General features: G+C 40.8%; 1 protein-coding gene across 1 annotated transcript in view; it reads right to left on the bottom strand.

Moving 5' to 3' along the window:
* Positions 1 to 26,863, bottom strand: part of LOC115332174 (neprilysin-4-like) — a 74,299-nt gene that overhangs the window by 30,494 nt on the left and 16,942 nt on the right. Inside the window, exons 5-8 of the mRNA XM_040216240.1 lie at positions 23,336 to 23,529; positions 14,965 to 15,141; positions 5,411 to 5,482; positions 4,041 to 4,180 (exon numbers count right to left, since the gene is read on the bottom strand). Of these exons, the coding sequence (XP_040072174.1) occupies positions 4,041 to 4,180; positions 5,411 to 5,482; positions 14,965 to 15,141; positions 23,336 to 23,529 (583 nt within the window). The remainder of the gene's footprint in view (positions 1 to 4,040; positions 4,181 to 5,410; positions 5,483 to 14,964; positions 15,142 to 23,335; positions 23,530 to 26,863) is intronic.

Raw genomic sequence — 26,863 nt, 5'->3', positions numbered from 1 at the left:
AAATTTTAGATTGTAAGTCAGCGCTTTATTTGATCGTTTTTTAGTTGTCCATTTTTCATTTGCTTTATTATTGTTTACAAGTAAATGATTTAGCTTTCGCACATGTTTTGCATACATATTGGAGCAGCCATTGTACGTACGCGTTAGCAACTAACCAAAGGTATTGGCATCGGGGACTCATCCCAAGTAGTCGTTATTGTAAACTGAGCATGTACGATTAAAATGGTATTTTTATTATGTGAATATTATACAGGGTGTTAGATTTTAATTTGAACTGATTTAATTTTAAACATTTTTGAAATGTACTCACTCTAATGGGGTTCGTGCAATTGAGCTAAACGACCAGGGGGACATAACACGGGGAGCTACCGTACTAAAGAATCTGATATGTATAACACATTTCTTGGTCCAATAAACACATATGATGAAATAAGATCATATACGAGTATCTAAGAACCTTATAAGAACATATAACAACAATATAAGACTTTATAAGGAGTTATAAAAAAACTTTATCAGTTTCTTATAAGTGCTTATATATGTATTACATTGTTCTTATGTGTTCTTATAACGTTCCTGTATGTTCATATAGAATCTAATTTAATAACATGCGTTTTTTGGACCAAGAAAGTTCGTATACGTTTCAGATTTTTAGTAGGGTAATTCGCGCGATACGCCGGATAATGTACTAGTTTTGGACGTGATACGTTCCTTGACTAGTTCTGGATTTCGTGAAGACTGATTATGTGGAGCCCGATAAAGTGAAGCCAGATTAAGTTTCCCTTCTAGATTAAGCGGGAAAATTGAGGTCTAGTGACCTCAACATCAATGCCGCCCATAATGGAACGCGCGCAGCATTCTATTATTGGACGTCACAGACCTACACACCGATTCAGAATCTCCGCTAAACTTAGCGGGCAAGTTGAATTGGTGCATAGGTCTGCGACGTCCCGTAATGCAAACCGCGCAGAGTGGCATTAGGGGACGTCACAGACATACACATCAATTTAGTTTTTCCGCTATATTTAGCGGGGAAATTGAATTAGTGTGTACGTCTGTGATGTCCCATAATGCAACACACGCAGTGTTGCAGAATGATGTCACATGACCTCCTCTCACGTGATCTATACGGAAAACTCAGTTTTCTCACTAAATTTAGCGGAAAGATGGACGTCACGTGACCTACAGTTAATTCTCGTTCCCCGCTAGATTTAGCGGGAAGATTGACGTCAGGTGACCTACACAAATTCAGTTTTCCCGCTAAATTTAGCGTGTAAATTGACGTCACGTGACTTCTGCACAAAATCAGTTTGCCCGCTAAATGTAGCGGGTAAATTGACGTCACATAACTTTGCACGAAATCAGTTTCCCGCCAGATTTAGCGTTAAAATTTACGTCAGGTGACCTACACAAATTTAATTTGCCCGCTAAATTTAGTGGGTAAATTGACGTCACGTGACTTCTGCAGAAAATCAGATCCCCGCTAAACTTAGCGGGTAAATTGACGTCACGTGACTTCTACACAAAATCAGTTTGCCTGCTAGATTTAGCGGGAAATGTACTCCACGGGACCTTAGCGCCAATTTTATTTCCCCACTAAATTTAATAAGGAAAATGATGTCACATGACTTCATGTCACACGGCTAGTTGCTCCGGATTTTGTGAAGCCGGATTACGTGAAGCCGGTTTAAGTTTCTCCGCTAGACTTAGTGGGAAAATTAACGTCAGGTGACCTCAACACCAATGCAGTTTCCCGACTATGTTTAGCGAGAAAAATGACGTCGCTTGACTTGATGTCACGTGACCTATACACCAATTCAACTTCCATTCCAAATGTAGCGAGAAATAGACCTTACGTGACACCAATTGCATATCGGTGCAGCCACGAGGTGCAGCTATCGCTAAACGCTTCTCATGCTAGAACATCGCACGTATCCCACTTAATTCACTAACAATTTGCCATACATTTTTAAAGCGCAGCTCTTAGGCGTCCGTTTCTGCGTTGAGCGGCGTCGCCGTCACCGTCGCCGTCACCGTCGCCGTCACCGTCGCCGTCGCCGTCGCCGTCGCCGTCGGCGTCGCCGTTGGCGTAGGCGCCCCGCTAAATTTAGGGGGAAATTTAATTGGTGTTGAGGTCACGTGACGTCCATTTCCCGCTATATCAAGCGGAAAAACTGAATTTGTTCATAGATCACGTGACACAAAGTCACGTGACGTCATTTCCCCCGCTAAATTCAGCGGCGAAACTGAATTGGTATTGAGGTCACGTGACATCAATTTTCCCGCTAAATTTAGCGGGGAAGTTAACCCGCTTAGCGGGGAAATTTTCGCTAAATTTAAAGGGGAAATTTAACGGGATGAAGAGAGGAGGAGCGATGGGGAGGATGAAGGAAGGATGAGGAGAGCAGAGGAGGAGGGGAGGAAAAGGAGAGGAGGAGGATTAGAAGAAAAGGAGGGGAGGAAAATAGAAGGGTACGGAGGTGGAGGAGGGACATTCTCTCCCCTCCGTGCTCTCCCCTCCTCCTCCTGAAGAGCTGCACTCTAGTTTCGCATTACAGAGATTTGTAAGCGTCATTCATTTTTTATCTTATTTTGAATTAGTGAAAATAAACATACTGTCCGAATTAGAACTTTCTAAGCATCCTCGAAAACCACTAAACTAGTCCCTTCTACAGGGTGAAACAAGGAGACGCCAGGCTCTTTAAATCGACTGGAAAATTCGGTTTCGTAATCTATCGCGCTACGACTTTGTGCTGCGTTGCCCACAGGTGGTGCTTTTTTTTTTTTTGTAAAATTTGCGAAGAGTGAACTTTCCCGAGGAAAAAGTAAAGAAAAAAAAAGGCTTAGCTCCTATGGAAAGGCAGCGACGCCACCGGTCTACAAACAACACGGCGCCGTTTCGCACGAGAGACAAGAGATGGCGCAACAAACGCCGCCAACGAACGAGCATACGGCGCCGAGAGCAGGCCTTTTTAGCAGACGATCTTTTCGACTTAAAAGCGGCGGGAGTTCCGCAGGCGGCGACAGTCGCAGGAACAAAAAAGACAGGCGCGGTAACAGCAAGGAACTGCAGTTCCTTGTCTGCAAAAGGGCCGGCTCTCGGCGTCGTCTGCTCGTTCGTTGGCGGCAGTTGGCGTCGCGACCGCTTGCGCCATCTCTGGTCTCCCGTGCGAAACGGCGCCGTGTTGTTTGCAGACCGGTGGCGTCGCTGCCTTTCCATAGGAGCTAAGCCTTTTTCTTTCTTTACTTTTTCCTCAGGTAAATTCGCTCTTCGCAAATTTCACAAAAAAAAAAGCACCATCTGTGGTCAACGCTGCACAAAGTCGTAGCGCGATAGGTAAAGAAACCGAATTTTCCGGTCGATTTAAGGAGCCTGGCGTCTCCTTGTTTCACCCTGTAGAAAGACTGAGCGCGTGCGAAGCGCATCCGTGCGCTCAAGTTACCACTCGTGCAAGTTGCAACAGGCGCATGTCTGGGGCTATCATAAGAGACGGAAAAACCACGCGGACGCGTTTTGGCACCGGTAACTTTGCGCCTGCCGCACGAGTGATAACCTTAGCGCTCTACAGTGCTTTCCAAGTGCTCGAAGTTTTCTAATATTGACTGATTTAGTGGTTTTCGATGACGTTCAGCAAGTTTCTAATCCGAAGTATATGCTTATTTTTACTAATTTAAAACATCTTTATTAAACTTGAAATAATTCACCGACCTATGCTGATTAGCCCATATATCATGTCCCTCAGGTCGTATAACTCAACTGGACAAACAACATTAGTGTACCTTTCAGGGATTTCTAAAACACAAATATCTTCGGAGTAAATATCAAACACCCTGTATATACTTGAAATATGCAAAATATCAACTTTATATTTCATGGTGGCCTGTCAAACATTCATTTTTTGTCAATTCTAAATTATGAATTTGTGTTATCATAACATGATCATTTCCGAAGAACTGCATTAATACCGTAAAACTTGAGGGGAGTTATTTTTCAAGCTTTGGCGCAAAGCTAGAGAAAATATATATTATCAGTTGCTTACTGCTGGATGTCAGTAAGAGCGCTTTCGACCTTGGCGTAGTAGGCAGGGCTCGCTACAATAATTACTTGTGAATCCGTTAATGGAACTTTTTTCTTCAGTGTAGAATATACCTTTTTAATCAACTCTTTGTAGTTTATCATCTGCAATGGAAGCGAACGGACAAGTAACATTAATTATGCGCATATATCTAAGTTCATAAAAAATACTATTTAGCAAAAGAGTAAGAAACCCGTTGACTGGACGATTGAAAAACGACTAAAACAATTTAAATGTTTTTTCGCGTTCCATGGAAACCCTTGGAAACCATGTATAGTTGTTAAAAGTGGTGATTTAAATATGTAGAAATTCAGACAGAAAAACACACGAATTACTTTTTTAAGCAGTTTCTCAAGTAAACCATGGAAATAACAAAAGAGCTCAGAAAGTAAATGAGGAAGCACGTCATATTTATGCCCGAATTGCGTCGACATCATCAGGGTTTATACTTTCATACTAACTCGAGTCTTCCTAGCCTCACTTGCTTAATTTACTATTATTGTAATTATTACTATGATTTGATATCATTCATAGCTCCCAAACAAACACAGAAATTGATAGATTCTTCAAGGAAAAAGTTTTTTATATGACTGAAATACTACTGTGTTTGTGTTTTTCGTGGTTTCGATACAAAACGCGACATATGATTTTTTTTATTATCCTGTATCCTTAGAAGTTTCGGAGTGTTTTGGTACGTCTACGTTCTACTTCCGTCTTGCTGTTATAAAACAAAATTCGCTCTACAGTTACATTACTGCGAGCATTTTTATAAAAAAATACAATTTTGTAAACGCTATTAAGTGTGCTGGACATAGTAATGAGATATTACGATATTTATATTTTTTATGTGCACTTACTTGCCCTCGGTACAGTAAATTTCCGCAGTGGGGAAATCGAAAGTGCTTTCTGCATACTGCCTTTTCACGAAGTGGACTTGTTGCGTCGTCCCCATACCAACAGTAAAACAATGTTTTTCCTTAAATATCTCATTTCAAGTTTGTATTGTTAGGACACTTGCACTGATGATGCGTCTTTAGGCTTTTCAGTATAATCACCTTGAAGTTTAACCTTTGCAAAGTTTCTCTCACGCTTTTACAACCAAATGAAAAACAAAAAAATCTTCATATGTATCGCACAAATGAATAAAGTGGTGAACATGAGAATTTTAATCATAATATGTGGCATTGCCATAATTAACTACTTTTCGTAAAGCTCAATTAAATTTATATCTGAGTTTGCAGATGAAGAGGAAAATTTCAACAAACTAACTGGTGTTCCTAGCGTTCGTGCAATTGCCATTCAATTCTAAGTACAGAAATGTAAAACTTTCTTACCTTCGACCTCATGTCTCTATCAATGGTACCAAGTGTAGTCTTTATCATTGACTCCCGCTGTACACTTGCTCTCTTTAATAAATAAGAATCGCGTTCGAGATCGGTGTGAGGTTGCATGGCATTTAAAGTACATATTTGATTTGACTCAAGAAGGTATCGACCATAATATCTGAGAGACTTACCGGAAACAACTTGAAATATACAATCATATTACACTAAACACGTTGATCAATATAAACAAAATTGGGAAACCGCACTTCTGGGTCACAGTCCCATTATTTTGTCAATATAGGTGCTGTTTGACCGATCGTTACTCGTATCATAGTGAATACCTTATTTAATTATTACTTTTATTTGAAAGGCAAGTATAATACTATTTCCCATTGCATAGCTCATATTATATTTTATGTTAGCGCACATTTAATAATTTATAGTGTAGCTTATAGGAACGCGCGAACTCGTTCTTTTCTCCACTAGTTATCGCTTTGTGAAAGTACCATTAACCATAACATCATTTTGATACTTATTTTTTGTCAAGAACATACTGAAGCAAACGTGGACGAGGTTTTGATTTAGTTTTTAATTATTATGTTTTGTACAGCTCTCCAAATATTGCCGTAAAATCGCAAAATGTTAGCACGGCTATCTTTTTGATTGAATAAATTAGAACATTCAAATCAGCAACAGACTTTATTCCTGGCATTAGTTATATTTATAAAATGCGCCAAACGCATGTCTAAAGTATTTAGTGAAATAATTATTACAAACTTAATTGAACTACAGTAGTAAGTCGGAGAGAGCGTCAAACTTTTGAGATATGCGAAAAAGTGGACTGGAGGTTTTGTTAAACTTTGAAAAATTAGTGCTGCAGTAGCCTATCAAACATCACTCTTTGACGCATCTGATTTATGGTCATAGAAAATTATGACATCCAAAGAAGCGGGTTGTCTTAACTTGACATATTGCTCAACATTATATCTCCTCCTTATTTGCAACCCAGTTTCTTTTTTTAAATAGAGGTAATTAAGACAAAAGAAAACTGTTTGGCGGCTTTGTTGTACCACCTGGTGGGAGGCCGAAATTCCACAGATTTTTAGTATTCAGAAAATTATTGAGGGTGACGCTGACGCCTCTATTATTACCATAGTAAGGTGTTTTCAGGTAAGATCAAACAACCACGTCCGGTGACCACTTTTAATTTCGACGAAAAAATATATCTTGCTGGTCTTATGTCCAGCAGAATAAAACGAATCCTCGTTTCCGTAAAATCATTTTTTTTTTTGGCAAAAAACATTTTCAAGCAAGCTCTCAGTCAGGTGCGCGTTTTGCGTATCGCGCGATGTTTATATTTCGGGCGGCTTCCCACAAAAAACTGTTTTGGCTACGGGTCTAGAAATATTCACTGACAAATCATGCATAGGAAATATTAACAAAAAGTATTAATCACCGAGAATTAGGGTAGTTATTTTAAGAAGAAATCGCAAACACGGCACGTTGCGCAATAACCCACTGGGTTAAAGAATATTTTTCTCCGTATCTATAAGAGCTAAAGTGTTCAAACTTTGCCAATCTGTTGCCCTGTATATATTTAATCTTTGTGTAAAATATTGTTGTCCTGGTTAGCGGGAGATATTTACAAGAATTGCTCACACAAAAGCATTTAACTAAAAATGCATTATTTTGAAAATAGTTAGAGAAAGGCCAACTTTGATATTCTTCAAACTCTCTGAGATTAACGTTTATAATATGTACGAGCAGAGTCTACAAAAACATAATGATATATTTGTGTGGCTTTTAAGTTATCGAGCGAGAAACCTGGCCAAATTGACGCTAACGCGGTTGCCATAAATGGGGCGTGCACATACCGGTTCTTCACAATTTCATTATTAATAAAAAAACGTAAAAATGCAATGGCGTGGTCCGGAAAAGAGAAATTGACAGCACAGAGGTGAATGGTAGTTTTGAAGGAAAAATTCCTAATTCATTTTCTTAAAACCGGCCCAAAACTGCCCATAGGCCAAGGTACGCCAGTCTGTTATCTGCGTTGAGGTTTCTGTTTCAAAAGCCGGCGTATAGCGTCTCCGTCTCCGCGACGTAAAGGAAGCAACCGGAGCGACTTTACAAACAGATCAACCTACAACCTTGGCGGTAGCATGATATAGGAAGGAGGGCGCCGATGAACCTAAACCTGCACAGTCTGCGAGCGCCAATAGATCTGCCGCCGTGGAAGGCCGCAGAAGGCGTAGAAAATAAAAGATACATAAAAAAAAATTCTGATTGCCTGATAACGTTTGTATTGGGCGTTGTCACATAGGATCGAACGACCATGACCGGTCGACATTGTTTATTTTTACCAAAATATATATTTTTTACTTGTTGTGCAAGCGAAAAAAGATATTCAATCTTTTTTTGCGGAAAATAAAATTTCTCTTGAGGAAAACAAAATCACAAAGTCGCTGTCGGGATACGTGCACGTTTTCTCGACTTGCGTGAAACCGTCCTTTTGAATATTCATTAAACAAAAACTGTTGTCTTAGGTTTATTATTTTTGTTGTGCGAATACTATATACACAAAAATAAAATGAGGTAAATATGCATTATCGATTACGAAGAAATTCAGAGGTTTATGGATCCGGACCTTAAAAGACTGGAAATTGAAAATTTTTGACATGACTTGGACGCGTATGTTTCATATATTTGCATAAATTGTCATTAAAACTGAAAAGAATAACGTTTCTAAAAAAAAAGATACACTGAAATGTGGACAGGTTACCGATTTTGCAATAATTGGAAAATCAGTTTAAAATGAAGGCCATCGTAATTTTCTTCTACTTTTCACAGACTAAGGCTCATAAGCTGTCTTATCAGGCCCTTCAAAAATGCTTTGGAATATATTTTTTTATTTGTTTATTTTACAGGGTTTTGGATATACAAAACTGCCGTAACGGGAGGAGAGATGGATAAGACGTTGCTGATTTCAAACAAGGGCACGCAAGGGGTCGAAAAGAATGGGAAGTCTGTGAAGAGAGAGCACTGTGACAGAAGTTCGTGAAAAATAAGAATTCATACAAACGATTACAGGTGAGTTTGAAGCACAGGTCAACAACTTAAATACAGATTTCTCGGATCAGTGAATATTGGAGCTTACACCTCGCGGGAAGGCTGGGCTGCTCACGGTCAGGTTTAAATATTGGTAAGAAAGAACACATGTTTAAAGTGGTACAATTGAAACTAGTTTAATTAATCAAGATTTTGTGCGCACATTCGGAGCTTGTCGTGTGAATTCTTTCTGCCGGACGGTGATCTGAGTCGGTCACGGCGCTCTCCTGGCACTCCCAGGGGGAACATGAACATGTTCCCCGTTTTGCCTGTATAGCGATCACTGTTCGTTCCTTCTCAGTGGCACCGCAAGCTCGCGACCTCGATCTGCTTTTCGCAGCCATAGCAGACATTACTTTTAAAGATATATCTTCTTAGCGGCTACTGTTCTGGCTAAAACAGCTGTGGTTGCGAAGTGTCGGACCCCGTCAGATTTTTACTCGTTACTTGAAAAATGTAATGAGTTACAATTACAAATTACCGAGCCTCAAATGCAATAGATTACCGTTACAAATTACTTTCGCTGAAAAGTAACGGATCACTTTACTCGTTACGTTACAAATTACTTTCACGTTAATTTTTCCGTACAGTTGTCCAGAAGAACAATAGAAAAGATTTTTATATTTCTCAAAAATGTTCTGTAATACATACTACTTTTCATTTATCATATGCGCCCTATTATAGTAGTCCTTGTAAGAATAAAATATTGTATTTAAGATAAAGAGTGTAAGTGCACTCCTCTCACATGTAAGCTGACAAGGCACCGAAAGCTTGAACCACACCCGCCATCCCGCTAGCTTACGGCCTTCGGAAATGATCCCTGCAATTGTGAAGACAAAGCTAGCGGTGCGCATGGTCTGTAAAAGCGTCTACATCCGCTACGAGATTTGGAGTTAAAGAAGTGTTCTACGTAAGCTCCCTTTTGACTGGGGTGTTTCGTCTGTTATTCACAATATAAGAAAAACTTGGTTCTAACTTTACAATTTATAGCCAATACAGAACGCAGGTGTCCCAGCTTACCTTGATGTGTTTCCGTAGATTAGAGTTCTTAGTTCTTGCTGATGATAATGTCTGTTTTTTGACAAGCAGAGTATGCCCTGAAACTCTAGGTTTCCGTTCTTTTAATGCTCTGAATTTAGAACATCTCATTAAGAGATGCCTATGGAAACGACCGACACTCCATGACCAAAAACTCGACCAGAAGAAAAATTGGTGGTTACAGGTTATCGATCTTTCATCGGTTCTCACTTTCATACCAACATTCGTGGAGGCCATGGGAGGGAGGGCATGGAGAGCGAAAGAGGCGGTGGCCATCGGCCTCACAAAACAATATAGGATCAAACCGCCTTTACGCGTTCTTTCTCTCTCTCTCCGTCATCACTCCCTAGATGGCCTAAACCCCATGCTCAGACGAGTAGCTGTAAGTGACTGTAAAGTGAGGAGTGGACTCGACCAACATGCTCACAAAAGTAAACCAAAATAAGTATCGTCGTACCTTCGAAGACGATACTCTTAGCCTCGCGCAGGGCGCTTTTCAGCCGTGCCGCAAGATTGCGCTAGAATGAAGTAGCGCACATCAAAGACAAAGAGAATTCGACCCACTGGCGCGAGGCTACATCGTCTGTTACGCATGTTTTGAACCCGCGAATCGAGGGGGTACGGACCCGCGTTTGATGTCTGTTCAGGTGGCGGAAGACGTCGAAGAAGTCGGAAAGGGTGAAAGGGTGTAAAAGACAAAGACAAATAAACACGCAGACCTTTCTCCTGCCTAGGATAAGAAAAAGTGGATGGAAGGCGACGGAGAGCATACTTGGCGTTGTCTTACTTAATCTTTGTCTTTCGTATATTTGTACATGGCCTTCCCGTTTTTCTAGTGGTTCTAGCGAACGGTCATAAAAGAAATCGCGTTTTCTTTTCGGCTATTCTCATCTTCCTGATGTTTTCTATTTTGTCGAACTTGCTCTCTTTATGATGCTGAATGTTTTGCTCGTATTGCTCAAGTTACTGTATAATGCTCATATTTTTTTAAAAAGTGACGACTAATTGAAGTAATTGGTTTTCAATATTTTGTAACGAAATTACATTACAAAATACTTCCGGAAAAAGTAACGTGGCAATTACAAAATTACTTTAAAAAGTAACGGATTACAAGTAGTCCGTTACTTGGAACACATTACTTCCCAAGTCTGGACCACACACACATCCACAAATGATAGGACTGAATTTCACGCACAACGGAAATAGTGTCCCAGTCCTTTGATTTCATGCCCCTGATGCTTTGACGTCAGCTTTCGGATGGCTTAGTTCCACGTTCGCCAGTTTAGTGTTCAGCGGGGCAACCATCTCTGACACCAACTTGATCACCGACTTGGTGGGCCGTCGGAGGCCGTACAACGTTGTCTGGTGCTTAACACGACCCCCGATTCAATCACAGGCACTCTTTGCCATGTCAAGTTGCGGGAAAAAAACAACAACATCGCTGACGTGTATTTGTGGCTCTGCAGCTCGTGTAGTTGGTACTTGCTCTGAAAGTGGCTTGCTGCATCATCACTTATTACGTAGGCCACACGAGCCTACCCAGATTAGATTTCACGTTTCTCCAAACCGTTGTCTTATAAATTAAGCTACAGACAATCTCCTTCAATCGCATTTCTTGTTCCTTTTTTATGTATCTATTTTCTACGCGTTGTGCGGCACTTCAAGGCGGCGGATCTATTGGCGCTTACAGGCGGCGCAGGTTCAGGCTCTGCCGCGCCCTACTTCTTATATCATGTTACCACCAAGATTGTAGGCTGATCTCTCTGCAAAGTCGTTTCGGTTGCTTGCTTTACGTTGCGTAAATGGAGGCGCTATACGCCGGCTGTTGAAACAGGCACCGCAAAGCGAAGCTGGCGCACCTCGATCGCTCCGGCCCATGGACATTTTTGGATCGGTTGTACGAAAATGTGTCAAAGATTTCTCTTTTAAAGCTGCCGTCCTCCTCTGTGCTATTAATTTGTCTTTTCCTGACCACTCCGTTGCATTTTTTCGATTTTTATTAATAATGAAATTTTGAAGAACGGGTATGTGCACGCCCCCCTTATGGCAACCACTTTAGCGTCAATTTGGCAACGTTTCCCTCTTTATAACTTAAAAGCCACGGAAATATTGCATAATGTTTCTGCAGAATCTGCTAGTACACATTACAAACGTTAATCTCAGGGAGTTTAAAGAATATTAAAGATGGCCTTTTTATTCAAACATTTTTCCAAAAAATGCATTTTTAGTTAAATGCATTTGTGTGAGCAATTCTTGTAAATTTCTCCCGCTAACCAGGACAACAATATTTAACGCAAAGATCAAATATATACAGGGAAACTTATTGGCAAAGTTTGAAGACCTTAGCTTTTATGGATACGAAGAAAAACATTCTTTAATCAAGAGAAATATTGCGCAATGTGCCGTGTGTGGGATTTTTTTTTCTCAAACTAACTACCCTAATACTCGGTGATTAATACTTTTTGTCAATCTTTGCTACGCCTAATTTGTTAGTGAATATTTCTAGAGTCGTAGCCATAAGAGGATTTCTTGGGGAAGCCGCCCGAAATGTTAACAACGCGCAATACGCAAAACGCGAATTTGACTGAGAGGGTGCTTACGGATGTTTTTCGCAAGGAAAACATTTTTTTGCTTAAAACAAAAAAAGGTTTTATTCTTTTGAGCTTGCCAACAAAATATATTTTTTCATCAATATTAAAAATGGTTACCGGACATGGTTCAATGTCATCTGAAAACGCCCAATGAATGTTTTTTTAGCTTGGAAAGCCAGAAATGCACACATGGTTTGGTGAAAAATGAAGGCTTTCTGTTGCGCGTCTGAATAATAAATTGAATGTAATAGTGTTAGTATTTATTCGTGTAATAATCACCTCTGTCCCTGAATAAGGGACAGAGGTGATTATGTTTGAGTTTATTAGAAAAATACAAGGGTGTCAATCTGTTTTAGTTACGTTCAGGATCAAGAGCAAATCACGGGAGCGGGATGCACGAGCAGGTAGTACGAAGTGCAATCAGGAGCCTCGTTGCTTTGTCGGCTTCATTTTCTGTGATTACAAGCGTATCTCCAATTTGCCTAAACACCAACTCAGCCGACTCAGCAACTGCGCTCTCGCATAATGATAGTTGTACGTTCCTGTTTTTAGCAGCTCATTTTCTACAGCTTTCTGAATTTAAGGCAAATTGCACAAGCTTGCCCGTTTGTGTTGTACAAATGCTCAATTAATAAACCCCTAGTGTTTTCCTATAAAAATTCGTGAGTCGCAAGCTCTACTACGGCAAAGAATAAAGGATAATTGCATAAACACAATTGTCTGTAAACAACGGCTAAATATAAAAACAATCAAATCAACATTTCTCTACAGTTTTCCACGCAGTGAATTCTAATTGATTCTCTCCAATCGTCTTCATGCAGTTTTCAAAATTAGTTTAGTTAATTACAGAAAAAAGACTATCTCATAAGTTTTGTTTCGAGTTAAGCCGGGTTGACACATGAATCACAGCGCTGAATAAATGCTCGGCACGGAATGTAGCCTTGGTTTAACACTGTATTTCTTCTAACCGCTGTGGTTCCTCCACGCAATTTGATATACCGCGAAGTAGCTTGCTGGCGAAAAAAGCGCTTGTGATGCCGAGCTTGATTTCGTCATCAGCCACAGTGAGGTAACAACTGGTTCAGAGAACGGTAAGATTTAACGATATTGGACCAAGCTCAGTGCTTCGACGAAGCTCCTTTGCTCAAAACATTGAACAAGTTGCTTTCAGGCATTGCTACGTTACTGCAATGATAACCCCTGTGACACCCTTGTAACATCTCCGGTATAAAACGTTAAGCAGTGCCGTAGAAACCACACAGATAGCGCGCCAGAGAGACCCGAAACATGGAACCAGTTCGGCATTCCAGGGGCCTACCTTGGGGTTAATAAGGTTGTGATTAAAGGTGATAGTCATTGCCAAAGTAACGTTTTCCCTTTCTACGGTGTTTCTGTTTTGTTTGCCATATAATTGCCAAAGCACTAAACAATATCCCATGAAGCCAGGTGAGAACCGAACGACCAGGCACTAGCGCCTAACTCTTACTATTGTTTGGCAATTTAAGTAAAAAATTAACGAACTCTGGCCAGAGAATTTTAAGTTTGATTATACTTAAATTTTAGGGGCTTGCAGAGTGATAAATTGCCAGACAAAAAAAAGTGGTTAAAAAAGTTCAGTTTTCTTGGCTCCAACACGTTTATATTTGTGTTTCTGAGTGGTGTGCCAAAAAAAGCTTGTCACTTAACCCCATGAAAACTAAATCAATTATGTTATCCAGAAAGCGTGACATACTTTATTTTTTATATAATTTGGGAGGGGCCCCGATTCCTCGGGTTCTTTTTATCAAGGATCTTGGTGTATTCATTGATAGTTCACTATCCTTTAATAATCACGTGTCTATAACCGTTAATGCAGCACTGAGAGTGTTGGGAATGATTTCACGGTTGTGTCGTCAGTTTTCTACACCATGTTGTTTACTGCACTTGTTTAAGACATTAGTGAGGTCAAGACTAGAATTTGGCTCAATCATTTGTAATTCATTAACGTTAACTCAGGCTCTTTCAATAGAAAATATACAAAAACGAATGATTAGAATTGTGCATGACCGCTATATTGAAAGGAAATATTTTTACCATTATGAAATATTACTTGTTCGATTTGCGTTGCACAAGCTTGCTGTGCGGAGGCAATACAGAGATTTTATATTTCTTCACAAGGTTGTACACGGAGAAGTGAATTCAATTGATCTGTTGCGTTTCATAGACTTTCATGTTCCGTCAAGGGTTAGTAGGAATGTACTAACATTTTACCCATCTTGTATGTCAGTGTCTCCTTTATCGAGAATCCAATTAGCATTTAATAAGACCCATCTTGACATATTTCTTTGTTCAAACCAGTTTATGTTTTATATGCGAAAGTGGATGTACTTGAATTACCTATTGTAAGGCGGGTTCTGTATAGTCTGTCAGTTTCTGTTATCTGTTTATATTTTCATTGTGACAAGTATTTTAATGTTTGATAGTGTTGTATTTTAATTTTCCTTGTGTGCACCACATCATAGACTCTAAAGTTGTTTGTGGGCACGTAAAATAAAGATTTATTATTATTATTATTATTATTATTATTATATTAGTTCTGTAATATGAAGTGATGTACGAATGCTGAATCCGTTTCTGTTTCCAGCAATGTATTAGCAGTCAATTTGCGGAGCGCCGTATCTTTGAAGAAAGCGCCAAGTCTGGTGACCGAACATGACAAATTTGTTCGAATTGAAATAAAACGTACCACCTATGCCATAACTCTATATAATGCGCCATCACCACCAACGTGCATGCATGCTGATTTTATAAAAGCGCTGAACATGAAAAAGGAAACACAATACTTACAAATGAAAGTTCATCCTCCAAGTCAAAAATAGAACTGGCGACGTTTTGTGCCTCTGTGAATCTCGGGTCAATTGTAGTTATCATTCGCTCAATATACTCCTTGTAGACAATTTTTTGCACTCTAGTTAATGCCTGGAAAGCTTGCCCACTTAGCGGATCAGTCACCGGTTCCCTCATCTGAAATATTATACGTATTTGTTTACTATATTCGCTCTTTATGACTATTCTGATGATCTGGATGGGTGAATTCTTTCTTTTGTTTTGGTGTTCATTAAGTGGAACACTTCATTAATCAGATCAATAAGGGTAGGAGAAACACACCCCTCAATTATTAATTAAAACACGCACCGCTAACACTTCCAATGTGCGCCAGTGAAGAGGCACCTAAAGGTTTGAATAGTCCTAAAAGTTTTACCATTCATTTGATTTGTTTCTTCTCAGAGTTACATGCTTAACGTGGTTTGTCATTTACCCTTGCAGACATGTTAAACTAAGATCAAAACATGTACATTAATGCTTTTAGAGCGCATCTCCTAGGCGGCCGTTTCCGGCTTGAGTGGCGTCGGCGTCGCCGTTCCCATCGCCGTCGGCGTCGGCGTAACCGTGAGGTCACGTTACCCCAGTGACGTCACATGACGCTCGTGAGGTCACGTGACCACGGTGACGTCACATGAACCTTGTGAGGTCACGTGACCCCCGTAAGGTCGCGTGACCCCGGTGACGTCACGTGACCCCGGTGATGTCACGTGACCTCCTTGAGGTCACGAGACGAAAGTCACGCGACCTCACAGTTAAGCCGACGGCGACGGTGACGCCGACGCCGCTCAGAGTAGCAGGATGAGGAGCTGAGGAGGAGGGCGGAGGGGTATACGCTCCCCTCAGTACCCTTCCCTCCTCCTCCTCAAGAGCTGCGCTCTAATTCGGTGTTACAGAGAGTTGTAAGCGGCTTTTATTTTTTGTTCTAACAATGACTAAGAGAAATTGTTTAAACTACAAAATATGTAAACCAGTAAATGAAATAAGTAGTTTTATGTCTTTCTTGTAGTTTTATTTCTGCAGCTCGTACCCCCGCTGCAGAAGTAATCTAAAGGGCCTGTAGCATCTTGCGAAAAATAAAGAAGTGAATTCATTATTTACATTTTAGTTGAAATTGTAGAGTTTTTAGCAAGCTGAAATTTATCTCAACGAAAGAATTTAAGTTTTGGCTCCACGCTCGATTATTCTGCAGCGGGTCATTTTTTAGAATGAAGCTCATAGTACTGTTCGCTGCTTCTGGTAGTGTGTCATACGCGTATTTATATGGTGATTTTTTGTACATTGCCCCGTGGCAGAGAGTTCAAATAAAATTGTCCAGCAGAAAACTACCACCCCAAAGAGAGTACTCAGGGTAAATGTACTACGATGTGGATGACGTATGCTGTTGCTACTTTTGCGTTCAGATGGTTCGCACGTGCTTCACCATACCAACATAATCAGTCCTTCCGAGCTTACGTGCTCACACAAGGACAGTGGCATATAAGCTATTTGCCATCAACTAGAACATATCGCAACCTCATCTATCGCTGATCAAGGTCTCCATTCTATCCCAATTTTACAGCAGGCCAGTGATATTGTCAACGGCATCAGCAGCACCACACGTTGAAAGGACCCTACCTTCTATACGTTCAATGGGCACAGGACACCCTAAGATCTGTAACGCTCCGTAAATCGCTTCTTTGTGCAGGATAGCAATGCTCATTTCCAGAATTTTTCTAAACAATCAAGCGATGTGTACTTTTTAGTGTGTTAGTGCCCATGAGTGAGGCTCATTTTGTGCAGCGACATCAAGGAAAATTAAGGCTCGGCTATGCGAGTCAAGCAACTTGACGAGATGTGCCAAGTTTTTCAAGAAGTTCGCTAAAGACCTCTCAGGGATGTTCATCAAATAAAAACGCAGCTACTGCAGATGTAAGTAAAAATTACTGAGGACTGTAACCATCCTCAATGTGCACACGCAAAGCTTAAAATAACAACTACGAATTTTCCGTGAGGTTTTAGAAGTTCGGAAAGATAATGATTCTTTGCCTGCTCTTTCAGATGACCTGGAAGATCTTTCTTGGCGACACAATTTATTGTTTTATAATTTAAATGACTGGCCTTCTGTGTACTGGTTAAATCTCAGCATAATGTATTCTCTCCCCTTTCCGAGGTTCTAAGCTCAGGAAAGCAGAGAACAGGTATTTGCGCACACCGACTTCGTGCGTTTTTACGAAAAAAGTGTTTCACTACAAAATTCACTACATCAAAAGCCCAAAACAAATCAAAAAAGGATTTTGTTCATAAAACTCATGAAGGCTTAATGTAGAGCACATACCTTTCAGTGAACAAGAAATTCTGACAGGCACAATGCAACGCCCGCCAGGAAACTTCAAATTCGCGGAATCACAAGAAATTTGATGGCATTTTAAGGTAAGGCAAAATATATTTAATTTGATTAGGACGTGCTCTGATTACTCTGTCTCACGTGACCGATTGTATAAACAAACTAGTATTACAGAAAGAGTTGCACCTAATACGCCTATTCAGCAGTAAATATAGCAAGTGCCTCCACAATCATATCAATTCAATGCTGTTTTTTTGGAGCGTGATTCAAATAAACGCCTCAGTTTTCTTCAGAAATATTCTAAGTGTAATAAAAACGCGTCAAATTTTGCTCTGTTACCGATTTATGTTTAGCTGTCATCGTAATGCTCACTTAATCAATTTCGAAGTGAGAGCTAAAAATAGAGTAAATAAACTGTTTCTCTCGACCTGCACCACCTGACGGTATAACAGGTTTAATCTGATTTAAAATAAAAGAAAATGAGGGCCGTAATTGACCAAAAGTTTCTTTAGTTCTTAAAGTCAATTAAAAAGAAAAACAGGGAGGCAGCTCATCCTTCGCATTGGAACAAACTTGGAAAAATTATTCGGTTATTTATGATTATTTGTGAATCGTATTTTTTCCCTTTCGTATTAAGTTATTAATTGTTGTTTTGCTGGGTCTGGCCTCTTCTCTCTCAAAGAGAGACAGGGTTCTCCAAGAAAATGCGAGCTCATAAAATGTGCATTTGTGATTAGGAGTAAACAGTAAATCGGTAGGACAAGCCACGAACAGGTGAATACGTTGTGGAGTCAACTCCTGATTAAACTGAGTCATTTTTGTTAACATTGTGCTTAGCTTAGAACTGGTATGTGTGCGTTTGCCACTAAACCACCAACACATTATCCAATGCACTTTTCATTGGCCTCGTAGCGTTTTCTCGAACTGTATCGAGTTGTATCGGTGTGTTCTGTCCAGGATTTCCAAACTCCCATTTAGATTTTGCAATAATAGCTACAGGAATATTATGTGGTTTCAATATGTTCCTCTTCCTTTCGTATTTATTTGAAAGCAACAAGTTCTTATGCCTTTGTCAATACTTGAATTTCGCGCAACTGGTTACTGAGCGAACGAGAATCGCATCCTCGACTGCCAGTGCTCTTCTTCTTATGTAAACAAATCTTGTAAACTCGCGGAAGAAATTCTCACTCTGCCAAGTCTTCGTGTTGATTGAATATTTCATATAGTTATAAAGATCGAAGGAATTTTTTATCACGTTTGCACTTGTACCTATAGTATCTATTAGCGATAATTGTTGAAACTAAGGGGTCTCAACTTAAAAAAAAAGATACATAATTGTCTACCAAGTAGATTCCTCGACGTGTTGCAAAATAAAGGTTAAAGTCATATTGGTGTAAGCCTGATCTGAAACTTTGGTAAAATAGAAGCGCTTGTTCAGGGAACCTAGAGCCTCGATGACCTGATGTCCCAAAGCGCTGGACAGCAACGGCTATCAATTTTTCTTAAACATTTGTTTTTCAACTCAGAAGAACCATTGGTTCTTATTAACAACACAAAGCACAGTTCATGAACATTATTAATCGTTAAGATAGTCATAAATGCAATGCCAAAAAATAATGCTGAAGGAGAACCATGTTTGTACAAAGATTGTGTAATTTTGCTAAGTGAATGCTTTCTTAACCCCTTTAGAGATATGGTAAATGCCAGTTAATTTGTATTACCTCGTTCAGATTTCTACACCATGTTTGCATTGCTTTTAACGCTAGCGGTATTGCTAAGATAACAGTAACCCCAATATGCTTTTGGTCTCGGGAGGTGACGAAATAAGCACGCAATGCTTTGAAAACACTAAAAATAGCTTTTCTTTTTACATCCTGGTCTTTGCTACAACAATTACTGAATTATGGTGCTATACAAAATAACTAAAATGATGAAGTCGCAATCTGCAAACCTGTCTCCATTTCTCCTTACAAATAATAGGTCAATATTTTCAAAATATTTGAGTAGACCATGTCACCAGATGTATCACACTTCTTAAGGACCACTTTTTCTTTTAGTTTTGACCAGCATAGATTCCTTCATAAATTAATTTTTAATTTTCAATTAAAAATTTTTAATACAATTTTTTGCCAGATTAAGTTTTCACCAGTATAGATTAATAACATATCCATTCTGCCCTTGCTGGGAGATATCAGACTGACGGCATTTTATTTTACTTCTCAAAGGTGTTCGACGAAATATCCCATGAATACATAGGCTTAGTGCTCTTAATAAGAACCCAGCATTTATTTTCGGAAGAGTTCTTTAACTAACCGATTGCAATACGTAACCGTAAAAGGTAAGAACTCGGTCTCTTTCCCTTGTAACGCCGCTGTTACACAAGGCCCTTTCCTTGGTTTCCTCACGTTTTTGATATAGGATGTTTAAAATTAATTCCAACATATTTATCACAAACTATACATGAAAGGTACACTAATGGGCTTTGTGCAGGTGACTTAAACGGCCAGAGGGGCAGAACACAGAAGAATAATCCTCCGTATAAGCAAGGTAACTAATGAAGTTTTCCTACTTACATTTTTACATTATTAAAGAAAAACATATGATTCAATTAGAAACTTGCTGAGCGTCATCGAAAACCACTAAATCAGTCATGCGTCTGAAGATTCAAGCACTTGGGAAGCGCGGTGGAGCGCTAAAGATACTCGTGCAGCAAGCACAAAGCTAGCAGTGGAAAAACGAGGATGATTAGATTATCATCCTACTTTTTCTAACGCTAGCTTGGCGCTTTTTGCACGTGTTCTATAGAGTCAATAAAAATTATTTTTGGTAGGTTTAAGGTTGCCTTAGTAGATTCTTAATCTTTTTTTTTATTCCAAATAACAAAAAAAGAATAATGTGAGCTCAGAAGTGGTATTCCTGATTAACAGTTGAAGCTAAAAATACGTTCAGACACATTACTCAACTGGTGCTAGTAGGGCAGAATGCTGCAGAACAAAAGTGGTATTGTAAGACATTTAAATTGAATCAAATTAGTGAGCGTTCGAAGTTCTCTGCACACACCCATATTTGTTCGGGATCTACTCAAATGAATGCATAATTTTTTATTTATAGCTCTCAATACCAGCAGAAGGAGACGTATGTCCCTAAAAGCTGCCTTTAGTAGTACGAAAAGACTTAAGTTCTGGAATTCGACCTTCCTTCTAAATTTATAGGGATATGTTACATCTTTAAGTACGCCATGTGTAATCACTGTAAAAATTGTAAAAGAAACCAGATGAAGGAGTTCACTTTCGGTCTCATGATACAGCCGTTTTTTTTACTCCGAGTTCTGCGAAATTTGTGTGATCAGTCCTCCCCGTAGAAAATTTATTCCTTATCACTCAGGCTTACGAAATGTCATAAGTAAAGTTTCTTTTATATTTGCGCCGTAACTTCTTTTAAGATCAAATTAATGGGATTTTTGTAAAAGTATTCAGCCGTATACTTCAGACGCGTCTGTTTAATTGCTTACTAACAAAGTCATCGATTAAAATGATTACGTCACAGGTGGTCATCACAGCTAAGTAAGCCCTCGGTATTCACCGACTCAGTTTAAGGATTAATCACCCGGGGCGACTTGGAAGGCGACTGAAAAATCGCAATCGGGGGTACAGCTAGTTAAGTCGGTGTTTAGCGGGTTACTAGCAGCTCGGCGCCATGGCTGACTCCCATCAACACTGACCGCCAGCGTTACTGATGTCCTTGCTGTCCTGGAACCCTGTGGGGCACATCCAGAAAGAATCGGAGCAGCAGAGAGAGCGTTAAAGCGAAATTAAAAAGGCGCTGGACGACAAAAGAGCCAGCATTAATGGTGCTTTCATATTTGCGTAAGTCGCTGGCAATGCGGCTTTCGTGTTTTCTCTCTTCAGTTTTTTTTACTTACTTTAAAAAAACACTATCCCGGACAGACATTAGCCTCTCGTTATAGGAATTTATTTTGCTAATAGATATTTAACTATTAGCTTTTACGTGATGAAATCCCCATTCACGTAATGGTGTCTGAAAGTATCTGCATGGGTGACTTATCTTTTTATGTCACTTCGGCTTGTCACTCCCGAATAGATGGTAACCCACTTGCTTCGCGGTCGCGAATCCCGCAGGGTCTATTAGTCGCTGCAAGTCGCACCCTAGTCGACGATTCTTCGTTTAGCTCACGACTACGTAGACGTGCTACTAACTTTTAAAGAGCGGAAGTTTGTCACGACTGGTGATTATGGCTGATTGAGTATAAAGGTATCTGTAGGTTAACTTTCGTCTACCCTCTGCCATTGCTGAAATATGATCAATGTCAGATACCAAATTTTTTATTATGTTGGACACACAATTTTAGAGCAACATACCCTCTAGTGTTTTCAGTAAACTAAAGCAAACTTTTCTCAAGAACTAGAAACATCAAAAGGATTAAGAATATTAGGTTTATCGTACAAAACAAAAACGCATTTATGCTATTGTATATAAACAATTATTTTTATAACTTAAAGAAACGTTGAAATAAAATAATGACTTAAAGGACGTAAATAAAACACATAAAAAAGATAAAATTCGACGGGGGAAAATTGTTCGCCTCAATATTTACGCCGTTAGACACACATCAGGTGGAGCTAGACATTATCTACGCCCAGCCCATAACATAAGGCGCTTAGCTAGGTGAGCTCCGTTTCCTGGCTCTCACTGGATGTAGAGTTAATTGACGTAGGGAATGTTCGTTGAAAACAAAGTTTTACCAAGCTGCAGAAGTCGTTTATTTGACATTTTCTAGAGTTTGAGAGACACACTTTAGAGATAGAGTCATAGTTTTCAAAATATGATGAGATACTACTTTCTACTTTGGGTTCAAAGAACAAACATGGCTGCTGGCATCTGCGGCGAGAAGTTTCTCACACCGCGTGACTCGATGAGTTTGTCTAGTTTTTATGAGTGCGAGTCGTTTCGCGTTCACCTAGATATTCAAAGTAGGACCTCCCTGGACGTACTCCCTGGACGTAAAATAGTTGACGTGGCCGGGCTTGCGTAAGCCTGGCCTCCCACGTCAACTATTTTGCTTGATCTGACCTGATTTCTTCGTTTGCGCACTTTGATGCCATACGTCCGTTGCCGTAAAAGCGTCCCTCCTACTCTGAGAACAGTGCAATCGTCTTGATTACTAGCATGGCTTAAGTACCGAAAGGTAACCCACACAGGTAAGGAGTTGTGAGCCCCCCCTTTTTTTTTTGAAGGAATTGAGTGTTTGCTTCGCGTCAGGTTTGTCCAGTTCTGTTTCGACATTTCGCTTCGGAAGGCTTGTAGCTCTCAAGCTTTGTGCAGTCGTATGGCTTACTAGAGCGAATATGTTTAGATCGCATTTTAATTGTAGTACGTAATGGCGCTCACCCAAAATGCTCGCGGACGCAATAAAAAAAATCAACAACAACAACAACAAATCAGAAAGAATTGCAGACTTATTCTGTATAATTTTTAGTTCTTTAGGTCGCTTTTTATCGCACATCCACAGATGCCTGCAGATCTTGTATTGGACCGTGGCTCATATGTGAAGGACTGCTGCGGAGCCAGTTTCTTGGTCGTGTCTGGAAAGCGTTGCAGACGGTTTTAAACAGGGGCAGAATAGCAGACGGCCGGAAACGTTACAGATGATGACAAACGGTGGTGGAATGGCAGACTATGCCGCAGGCTGCCGCGCGTCTGCTCGCACGACTAGCAGGCGGTGTCAGAGGGCAAATTAGACGCAGCGGTTGACGTGACAGGGAAACAGTAGGCTTCCGATCATGTTCGACCGAACAATCAAGCTGATCCAGTAGTAATGGCGGGTCCACTTATCTGTGGGCGGGCTTAGAGAGGACCGTGACCTCCAACTAAATTACGTCTAAGGTGAAGGAAACGTGCCTTATCAGGCAGTTTAATTGTTTAATTAAACGTTTTCTTTTTCATTTATCAACTCATACCTAGTCGGTTTTATAGTGGAAACATACTTACGACAATAGCGTATTTACTGTTATCATTTACATTGATATCTACAGTAATTCCAAGAAGACCAAGGAAACCGACTTCCTTTAGCAGCTTTGTAGATTCAACAGTTTTGGATTTATGTTGAACCTTCTTCGGCCATTTACCGAACTTTTCCTTCAATAGCCGCTTGATTTCGTTGTTTTCATTCGTCCGCGAATAACCTGAAAGAATTTTTCAAAACATTAGCAGATTGGTGTTTTATGTACTTTTGCTTAACATACAAATAAAAAAAAAACAAAAAAAAAACATGAATGCTATGCCAAAAACGCGAGCTACGCACTGCAGTTTATTCCTTGAGCGTTAACAGGAACAAAACATATTTAATATTGATTTTATTGCTGAAAAACTAAGACCCCAAACACCAGTTTTGTGAAGATGAATGAAATGTAATAGACGTCTGTCTTGTTTAATATTTTATTCGCTTTGATTACACCTTCTAGACAGGTCTTGATTAGCTTGTCTAATCCTCTTTTGCTTCCGATTTACCAGGAGAAGAGACTTTAGTGCACAAGGACTGCCAGCATTTAATACGCGCGGAAGAATAGTCAATATAATAGTGAGTTTTTTAAGTGAATAACCAGGTTATCAGCGTAGTGGCGATATTGTCTATAATGGCTACTGTAACGATTGGCGCAGTACCGTTTAGAATAAAATCAAGTGAAATTCTTGCTGGTCAATTATAGCCTTATGCTTGAGTTCTATGATCTTAAATCTCTTCACCTGGTTAATGTTAGTTAAGGAGGGATTGTTTTTGGCAGTTATAAACCTGGTGACTTAAACTATCTTATGCTTTTAAATACCGTTAAATATTTTGTGAGCTAAGTGGAGTCGACAATGAAAAATGTATATATATATATACTAGTCAATGTCGCGAGATCTTCATATCTACGGAGTGGGTCCTCGCCACAGAAAAAGCCGCGTGAAAAATAAAGAGGAAGACTGCTGTGTTCTGAAACCGCTACACGTCTCCATATTGTCTCGTCGGCTCCGGAGTTCTAGTTTATAACAGTGGCGACGAGCCAGGGCAATGAAGACACCCACAGCGAGGGGGATCCTTCGTCCATCCTAAGAGCGCACCAGTCTGCGGTTTTTTCAAAGATGAATAACCAGCTGCCTGAGTTTGACGAAGACAAGGACAAATGGAGTACGTACCTCATCAAGGTAGAGGCTTACTTTGAGGGCAATGAGGTTACAAATGACGCGAAGAGACCAGCATTGCTCGTAGCGGCACTAGGTACCAACACACTTCGAGTACTCTGTGGAAGAGTGGCTCAACAAAAACCTAATGCTCGAACGTATGCTGAGGTGGTAGCAGTTCTAGATGAGCACTACGATCCGAAGCCAAGCGAAATATTTGAGAGCTTTAGGTTTTTCAATCGTTGTCTAAAAGAGGGAGAGTCGATTCACGAATTTATAGTCGAAATCCGCAGAATAGCGGATAACTGCAATTTTTTTGGCGATGTTGAACAAAATGCTGAGAGACAGGATCGTCTGTGGCGTGCGGTCAAAGAACCTTCAGAAGCAACTGCTGTCAAAAAGGCAACTAACATTAGCAGACGCAGAAGCGCTAGCCGTAGCGGCTGAAGCTGCTGGATTGGACGTCAAAAAAATGACTTGGGATGAACAATCGGAAGTCCTCAGGATGAAGGTCCAAGGAAAGAGGTCCGACAAATTTCGCCCACAGCAACAACAGAAAAGGGTTTGTGAGTACTGTGAATGCCGAGAGCACGAAGGTAACCGCTGCCAGTACAAAGGAACGTGTTTCCACTGCGGAAAATGTGGTCACTGGGCCCGGAACTGTAAACATCCTGGGCAACAGAGGTCATATTCCAGGCCGCATGTACAAGCCGAAGCAATAGAAGCAGCGGAGAGTTCGTCGGAGGAAACGGAAACCGAATATGTGGAGATATGGAGCTTGAAGACTGAAACAGTGGATCTATTTCCAGCAGTGCGACGCAAGTTCTCTTGGGGCGGAGTCGATCTGCTGAAGGAAGTAGACACTGGATCACTCTTCTGTGTTATCTCGCGGGACGTCTACACTCAGCACCGTGAACGCTGGCCTAAGATTCAAGCATCGCAGGTGCAACTGTCCTGCTACCTAGGAAGAATACCCATGTTGGGTGAGCTACACATGCAAGTCTCGTACCGAGGCACCCTAGTAGAGTGCAGTTTGGCTGTGTTGAATTGGTGCGGTCCATGTTTGTGTGGACATGATTTAATTTTCAAGCTGAACAAGGCCGGCACTTCTGTGTTAAGCCTTACAGGCAATGTCGTGCCGCTGAGTAGCAGACCAGTCATCGTGAAAGATCCGGAGGCGGTTCTCTGCGAGTTTCAAGATCTGTTTACTCCGGGCATCGGGCTGATCACGGGACCACCTGCTCGACTGCACAATAAGGAGCGTACCACACCGAAGTTTTGCAAGGCAAGACCGCTTCCTTATGGTCTGAAAGATAAGGTTTCAGCAGAACTTGACCGATTATTGGAAGTCGGAATTATTTCGCCGGTCACACACTAAGAATGAGCTACACCAATCGTTCCGGTGCTGAAGAAGGACGGCTTGGTGCGCATCTGCGGGGACCTCAAGGCGACCCTAACCTTGCGTGTGAAGTCGTGCAGTAGCCCCTGCCACGCATCGAGGATCTGTTCGCATGTCTGAACGGCGGCGATTGTTTTAGCACCTTGGATCTACGGGATGCGTACAACCAAGTAGTCCTTGACGACGCATTGAAGAAGACGGCTTTGATCAACACACACCGTGGGCTCTTCTGCTACAACCGCTTGCCTTTCGGAATATCATCGGCACCGGCTATATTTCAGCGGACGATGGAGACCATGCTCCGGCGACTAAAAGGCGTGCAGGCATACCTGGACGACGTGATATTGTCCGAACGAGCAGATGGCAATGCCTTACAGCTGAGAGCACATCTACAACGTTTCAAGGACCACCGCGTGAAACTCCGGAAAGAGAAGTGCAGATTCAAGGAACAGGAGGTTACGTACCTCGGACACCATATTGACGGACAGGGCCTTCATCCGCTAGAAACGAAAGTGGAAGCCATCGTGCAAGCACCGCAGCCCAAGAACGTAAGCCAGCTGCGGTCTTTTTTGGGAATGCTGACGTTTTACGCCAGATTTGTTCCCAACATGTCAACCTTGTTGACAAGCCTCTACAAATTGCTGGAAAAGGGAGCTTGCTGGACGTGGGGTGAAGCACACGATGCGGTGTTTCAGAAAGCAAAAGAAGCTCTCAGCTCGACAAAGGTGTTAACGCATTTTAGTCCAGCGAAAGAACTGCGACTAGAGTGCGACGCCTCACCGTTCGGCATCGGAGCAATTCTTTTTCTCCGAGAAAGTGGAGAAGACAAACCCATCGGGTTGCGATTAAGAACTCTATCATCCGCCGAAATAAATTATTCTCAATTAGAGCGAGAAACTCTCGCTCTGGTCTTCGGTGTAACGAAGTTTAGAGGCTACCTATTTGGACATGAGTTCACC

Source organism: Ixodes scapularis, unplaced genomic scaffold (assembly GCF_016920785.2).
Source record: "Ixodes scapularis isolate PalLabHiFi unplaced genomic scaffold, ASM1692078v2 PGA_scaffold13__105_contigs__length_92229423, whole genome shotgun sequence".
Taxonomy (NCBI): Eukaryota; Metazoa; Arthropoda; class Arachnida; order Ixodida; family Ixodidae; genus Ixodes; species Ixodes scapularis.
The sequence above is the reverse complement of the archived record's forward strand: the minus strand, read 5'-3'. Positions and strand labels throughout refer to the sequence as shown.